At 41.3% G+C, this 8,012-nt stretch overlaps 1 protein-coding gene across 3 annotated transcripts in view; it reads right to left on the bottom strand.

Moving 5' to 3' along the window:
* Positions 1 to 8,012, bottom strand: part of Manba (mannosidase beta) — an 83,617-nt gene that overhangs the window by 12,029 nt on the left and 63,576 nt on the right. For all 3 annotated transcript variants that reach the window (XM_021196316.1, XM_029537887.1, XM_029537888.1), the window contains exon 13: positions 5,919 to 6,083. In XM_021196316.1, the coding sequence (XP_021051975.1) occupies positions 5,919 to 6,083 (165 nt within the window). The remainder of the gene's footprint in view (positions 1 to 5,918; positions 6,084 to 8,012) is intronic.

The following is an 8,012-nucleotide window of genomic DNA, read 5'->3' as shown; positions in this document are numbered from 1 at the left end:
AAAAAAAAAAAAAACCCAGACACACATGTGAAATAATGCATATGTTTGACACACATGTGAAGTAATGCATATGTTTAACAGCTTGGCTTTGGCACCCCACGGGTGTCCTAGCCAGGCTTTGGCACCCCACAGGTGTCCTAGCCATTTTTCTTGCTGCTGTGGCAGAGACCCAGTGAGGGGGAAATGGTTTACTCTGGCTCGTAGTTCTAGTTCACAGGTCACTGTGGCGGGAGGTCATAGCTACAGAAGCTGAGGGCAGGTGGCCATCCTCATCCAAAATCCAGAAGCAGAAGGCGACGGATGCCTGTGCTCGCCTCACACTTACACAGCCTAGTGCCGCAGCCCAAGAAGCAGCACCACCCACAGAACAGGCCTTCCCTCCTCAGGGGACCCCACAAGAATGCCCACGGGCCCACGGCCCGGATGATTCTAGATCCCACAAAGTTGACAGTCGAGATTAACGTTTACAATGTGTATGTACGTCATGTTGCACACCATAATTATACACAATTTTTATTTGTCGACTGGAAGGAAATGAAAACTTAACTTAAAAATTAAGAGTTCTCTAACTCTATTCTTTTTCAAAACTATTGACAAAGTTGACTATTTGGATATCCTGAATTTCCAGATAAATTGCGGAATCTGTGTGCCCATTTTTTCAAAAAAAAAAAAATATATATATATATATATATATATAGTAGTAGAAATGTTGACCAACACTGAACATTGAATCAGAAGATCTCCTCAGAGAATACTGTCATCTTAACAATTAAGCCCGCTGATTTATGAACTCTAAGAGTTGTTATAACTATTTCATTTGCTTCAATCATTTATTTTTTGGGACGGGGGGCAATTTGAGAACCTTGTGCTTCCTTGTTGAATCATATTTCCAAGGACAGATAGTCCCAGATAACAGTGGTTTGATTTATGATTCTTAGTTTTGTAATGATGAAACTAATGTATGTTCAGCAGAAACTGAACCTCCAATTTTGATTTTTTATTTATTTTTCCTGATGCTAATACTATGTGGTATAATAACCTCTTCCCATGAAGCTACAAGCCCATGGGGTCAGAAAAGTAACCAGCTGATGGGTGGGTTACAGCTAATTGTAGTGTGGCTAACCTATGACACTTGGTAGGTAAGGTTCTGTCCTAGGTGGCTCTACTTGGCACAGCATAGGGTCATCTGAGAGGAAAGACTTGATGGAAGAATTTTTTAATCATTTTATCTTGCAAAAAGCATGTCTCTGGGGACTTGTCTCCATGATCTATTGTTGACAAAGAGCACAAGCCATTGTAGTGACACCAGTCCTAGGCAGATATTCTGTGCTAAATAAGAAAGCTTGCTCACCAGGTCTGAGCCTGTGAGTGAGCCAGAGAGTGAGCAAGCACCATTTCTCCAAGGCTTCTGCTTCAAGTCCTTGCTCGATTCCTGCCCTGGCTTTACTCAAGAATGGCCTGGGAGTGTAAGTCAAATAAAGCCTTTTGTCCCCTAAGTTGCTTTTTGTGACAGTGTTTGTCACAGAAACAGAGTGACACTGGATCCAGTACACTTGTATCCAGTGTTCTACTGGACATCCCAGCCAGAGGGTTTGTGAGTAACTGAAGGGTAGACATCCAGAAGGGAAATGAAGACATGAAACTCTTGCTATCTGCTGGCTGGCCACTTGATCTTATACATGGGATGCTCTAAAAAGTAAAGGAGAATCTTTTCTTAGCTAGAGCTAAGGAATGAGGGTTTTTTTCAAGTTTATAGTGTATAAGATCAAACTAAAAATATGTTTTACTTTTCTAAAATAGCCACAAATGAGTGAATTTAGATAATTTAAAGTGAAGTTAAATAAACAATACCAGTTTTAATAATGCCCGAAAGGATAAAATAAAGATTATCTTTGACTTATGATGATGTTTCATGGATGTAAGCTCATCACAGATTAAACTGACTATAAAGTTAAGAGGGGATGAACCCCACTTGGTTAGTTGTAGTAGATCTAACCAGATACTCTACTTCTTCATGAGTCAGTTTTTCACCATTTCACTAGTAATACACTCATTTCTTTTAAGTTTCTTGACATGCCTTGTCCCAGTTGTTCATAGTTTTCCCTTACAACCATTGCTATTCCTATGAGGCAAGTAGTACTAGTTCCTCCTCCAGGCCTAGTTTGGTCATGTGACTCTTCACTAGACTAGTCCATCCAGTCTATCCAAAACATTATCCATTTTGTCAGTCTTTCCAAAGAACTGTCACTGTCATCTTCTCTAGTGTGTCAGTAGGGTTCTGGAAAACAGTGGGTCAACCATATGCCTCAGCAGTAGCACAACTTGTATTTTCTCAGCTGCCAGGTGGTGGAATATCACACTAATACTTTAAAAACTGAAATCCTGTTCTAGTCGTGGACTGGAGTTCTCGAGCTCTTCTGAACCTCTGTTCCCTCAGACATGAAATCAGATAGTGACAGCAGCTGTAGCTCAGGGACGGTGGGTTTGCTCAGCATGCGTGAGGCCTTGGGTTTAAATCTCTCAATACAGCCACAATAAAATAAAATAAAAAAACTAAACCAAAATCCACTTTATGATACAAATAGCTAATATGGTGTCTGGAGATGTTAGAATCCCATGAGAAATGGTTCAAAACATTTTGTAGCCAAGTATCAGACATTTAGTGGACACTTAGAGGAACCTTGAATGCCTGAATATTAAATCACATGATGCCTTGAAAAGATTCTAATAAATGTGCCATGTGCTATTAGCAAACACTCTTTCATTTCCCTAAATACAATACACACACACACACACACACACACACACATACACGCCTCTTTCCTGTAGTGCTTGGAATGGAAGCCAGAGCATATCAGGAAAGCATTGTGTCACTGAGACATACTCCTAGCTGTAATTGACGTATCTGACCAGAGATATCCGTAGGTATGAACATCTATAAAAAAAAATAAGTAGAAATCTTGAATAAACACTTGACTAGTAAAGCTACCCACATGGTTACTATGCTCTGCAGGGCAGTGGTACCACACGCCTTTAATCCTGGCACGGGAGGCAGAGGCAGGAGAATCTCTGAGTTTAAGGCCAGCCTTGCCTAAAGAGTGAATTCTAGGGAAGCCAGAGATACACAGAAAAACCCATCTGGAAAAAAACTAAAAAAGAAAAAAACAAGTGCTTAATCACGTTCTTAAAAAAAAATTATCTGATATGTATTGCCTGCATGTATGTCTCTATACCATGTGTGTTCCTGGTTCCCACAAAGGCCAGAAGAGGGCATTAGATTCCCTGGAATTGAAGTTATGAGAGCAGCCATTGGGTTCTGAGAATCCAACCTGGGCCCTCTAGAAGAGCAGCCAGTGCTCTTAACCACTGAACCACCTCTCCAGCTTTTTAATCTCATTTTTAACCAAGCAAGTGAAAATTAAAGCCATTTAAGACGCACACCCACCAGAATTCCCATAATCAAAGACTGACAGTACCAGCTGCCAAAGTGAAGGTAAGCCAGCTGGAACTGTAAAACACTGTTCGACAACGTGTCAGTTTGTTTAACCACTTCGGGAAGGTTTCTGACAGTTTCTGTCAAAGTTAAATACTTGGCTTCCTTGTAAATCAGCAGTATACCTAAGCAAGTACATTCATTCGTCTGCTACTCATCGTCTAAAATCCTGTTCATAGCAGCGTTACTCGTAACAGCCTCCGGCTAGAAACAACAGAAGTGTCCTGTGGTAGGGAAACTGTATGCAGTCTGATTTGTTCCCATGGTGAGACAGTCCAGTGCAATACACAAGAATGCACGCTCATTGTATTATCAGCTTAGGCAGCTCTCACAGAGTGTGTTGGGTAAGCAAGTGGAGATAGATCGTGTTGAAATCTAAGTGTAGGGAGTGCTCATCAAGGCAGCGGAGGCAGCCGGGCACCAGAGGAGTTCTCTGCTTGTGTGTTTTAGCAGTGCCAAGCTTTGCCTGAGCATTTAAGCATTCGCAGCCAACTAAGCCTTGGTTCAGAATTGGAGACTTGCTCTCACTCAGTTTGGCACTTGGCCTTGATCCTTTCTAAGTCTAAACTAGGGGGGATCTCAATGGAATTAATCTGCTGCTTTTCTCTTTCCCCACCTTTCTCCCTACACTCCCCACCTCCTCCTTCTCTCCCTGTCCACGGGAACACCCGCCCCAGCAAGGTGGTCACCACCAGATCAAAACCAAACAGAAACTGCAAATGAATTAAGTAATTAAGTTTAAAAAAAAAATCCTGGAAGTGATAGGCAGGCCTTTCCATGTAAGAAGGAACAGGCAAAGACAAGAAGCACAGACCGGGAGGAGGCAGGAATCGAGGAATCTTATGGACAATTCTCACCAAAACCTGTTTAAACGACAGGGAGGAGAGAAGCGGGGAGTAGGGAAGGAAATGCGATTAATTCTTTCTCTGGCTCATCCTCTCTAAGCGCCCTCCCACACACTGTTCTCCTTTCTTATTAGTCATTCATAAGGTTCTGAAGAACAGGATGTGTGCCCACGTCACTTTTGAAGATTCTATTGGTTGAACAAATTTTGTAACTATCAAAGATGTTTCAACCAGGAAGGCTTTGCAGAAAGCTTCCTTGTGAACATGTAGAGCCTTCCTTCCCTGCTTCGTCTTATAGCAACAAGTGAGTTCTTCTGCCTCCAGCTCTTCCAGTCTTCCCGAGTCTCTCCTCATTCTCCTCTCTTCTCTGGTTCTATCTGTTCCAAATGGTCACACACCCAGCGTGCTCTCTTAATCTGTGACTCCCGCTCCCACTCCCACAGGTTGACTCACCTAAGCTGCATGACCCTCAGCAGCAGGCCTATCACGGACCACCTACACCAGGAGGTGACTTCAGTCTTCACCAACCCCTGAGCTTAGAGCCCCCTCTACTGCTTTCATTTGTTCCTAGTCTATATTTACTGGGCGTTTGATGACAGCTCCTGAGAAACTGATTCTTGAAGGGCACCTTTTACCTTCCTGCTCCTCTGATAACTCAGGTTGTCTGTGGGAATAGATAACCATTCTATTATCTAGGGGGAAAGAGCTAGGTTGTGCCTGCAGGCTCAGGGTTAAATTAGACGTGATTTATTTGGTAAGCAACAGACATGATAAAAGACCCAGGCCAGGCCAATTACATAAAAATAATAGTAGACGTTGGTCCACAATCTATAGCTTGCCTTTTTCTCTTTCCTGGTAGGGATTTTTTTTTTTTTTTGTAGTGCTTTTTTAAAAAAAAATTCAAAAGTCAATGATTTTAGTGAAATGCAATTTATCAGCCTTTGTCTTTCATGGTTAATGTCCTCGGGCTTTCAGACCTCTTCTTTGCCTGTCTCTAAGTCTTGAAGATACTGTCCTGTGTTCTCTCCACGACATTTATCCAGCCCCTTATTTCAGGGGCTTTGTTTTCTTTGTCTCAGGGATCAAATCCAAAGCCTGGAGCGTGCAGCACAGCTACGCTCCAAACCCTCCCATTTGAATCTCAGGTCCGTGATGAAAGTAATCTGTATAATGGAGACTTTCCTTTCCCCATAAAGCTATCTTCTTGGTCCAGCACACTTCATCAACGCCTCTACCCTTTTCTCCCTGAATTGCCAGGCTGCATAGTCAGAGACCAGGTACCTGTGCGTGAGGTCATTTCTGTCCTAATAGGAGATTCTCCTACTGCCTTCACTGCTGAACCTTTATACTAATCTTAAACAACAAACACTTTAATACACAAATCTTTAGAATTTCATAAGCTGTTCCTGTGAGGAGAAACCAAGCCAAGAATTAGATACAGGTTTTATGGGTTTTCTCGTCTGTGTTGTGAAGAAAACAACAACCTTAACAAGAGCTTGCAGACCTGACCATTTCCCCCCCCCCCCCCAATACAAAGGCTACGAAAGCCGCAGGATTGCACACACTCAGAAGTGGCTTACCTGAGTAAGGTAGATAGTATCTTTAAATGTGCGTAATGGGTCTGTCCTCTGGGGGAGTTTGAAATGCATCTTAACCTGGTGTAGCATCTGATCATTACCACTTCTATGATGCTGCCGATGAAGGGAAAAGCGGCTGTTGTAAGACCAGTCCTCTTGAGATGAGACCTTGTGAAAAAAGGAAGAGGGTCACAGACCTTAGCCATGCTTAGACCAAGCTACTTTTCTTACACATTCCTGTCAAGCCTGGAAAGTGCTCTGCACATTGAGAAAAAAAGCGTATGAATTGTTCTGTGGTATTAATTACAAACATTAAAGAAAAAAATGTGCTGGGGATTGAACTCAGGACCTGCAAAAGAGTAGTCAGGGCTCTTAACCACTGAGCCATCTCTCCAGCCCCGTCATTCTCATTATTACTGGTAAAGGCCAGTCTTGTGCAAGGTGGGGTCCGATTTGGTAACGGTATGCTTTCACACCTAGAAAGTTGCGTTATATTATTTCTCTTAAAAAGCCTGGCATACCAAAACATTATTCTGTTCATTAAAACACACACCACCCATATCTTCTTCCTGTTGTTGTTGGCCTTTGGTTTCCTGAGATAGGAACCCCTGTAGCACCCACATCATCCTCTCCATGTGGGACTGAACTGCCTCCCAAGTGCTGGCCTTACAAGCCAATTGTAGGAAACTGACTTCGCTGTGTACATCTCGCAATCCCATTTCATTTACTTGGGGTAAACCCTGCTATTAGTTTTTTAAAACTGAACGATGGGCAACAATTGATAGTCTGTTTTAAATATCATAGTTTTAAATAAGAATCAAATACTGATATTACAGTAGTCAATGTTTTCAAATTTGCTCATATTCCTTAGCTGAGAACTGCCTAGACCAGCAGTTCTCAACGTGTGGGTAGTGACCCCTTTGAGGGTCAAACGATCCTTTTAAATGGGTTGACTAAGACCACCAGAAAGTGCAGATATTTACAGTACAATTCATAACAGTAGCAAAATTAGTTATAAAGTAATATAATAATATAGTAATCATAAAATAATTTTAGGGCTTGGGATCAGCACAACATAAGAAACTGTATTAAAGGGTTAGGAAGGTTATAGAATGAGCTAGATTATAGAATGAGTTCCAGGACTAGTGAATCCTGATGAAGACAAATAAAATTGAACAAAAGATCTTATATACACATCTCAAAGGAAGATATGTTAACTGCAAGACACACAGAAAGAAACGTTCAGAATAATCAGCCATCAAAGAAATGCAAATTTTCCGTAAAACTGTATTTCAAAAAAAAAAAAAAAAGTTTTCAAAAAATGGAAAAAGCATTGGAAAGTATCGGGAAAGCTAGGAGGAAAACTAATCAGTGATGTTAGTGCAGAAAAAAACAAATGATTCTGAGCCTTAAGAGAGTCATTGAATGATTCAATAGCTGTACTCATAGGTTCACACCCAGTAAGTCTGAAAAATGTTTATTCAAAAGCAGGCACACTGACGCTCACAACAGTTTTCTTCTTGATAGCTAAGAGATAGAAATAACACAAGTGTCCATCAACAGACAAAATGATCAACAAAGGAGGAAATACATCCAATAGAACAGAATGAGCAATAAGAAACAATGATCTTCTAATGCAACACATTAGGCCAGTTTCATAACACCACATAATATATTTATACATGAATTCTGTGGAATGAATGCATAAATCGGTAGACACAGACACCGAGTGGGACTTGAGGGTCAGGTTGGGTCAGAAGAGAGTGGAGAGTGACTGCTAACAGGATCAGAGTTTCTACTGAGTTATGCAAAGGCTCCAAAAGCAGACGATGGGGTTGGATGTACAAGTCTGCAAGTACACTGGGAACTAGCTGAGTTATACACATTTAGTAAACAAATTCTTTAATTGCATATTAATAGAGGTGTTTTTTAAAGAACACACACAATGCTAAAATTAAATCTTTAGATATAGCGAGATGAGATGAGAAGGAGGAGGAGGAGGAAGAAGAGGAGGAGAAGGAAACGAAGAAGAAAGAAGAAGAAAGAAGAAGAAGAAGAAGAAGAAGAAGAAGAAGAAGAAGAAGAGGAGGAGGAGGA

This window comes from Mus pahari, chromosome 4, assembly GCF_900095145.1.
Source record: "Mus pahari chromosome 4, PAHARI_EIJ_v1.1, whole genome shotgun sequence".
In the NCBI taxonomy this organism is placed as follows: domain Eukaryota; kingdom Metazoa; phylum Chordata; class Mammalia; order Rodentia; family Muridae; genus Mus; species Mus pahari.
Note: the sequence above shows the minus strand (reverse complement) of the source record. Positions and strands in the feature narration are given on the sequence as shown.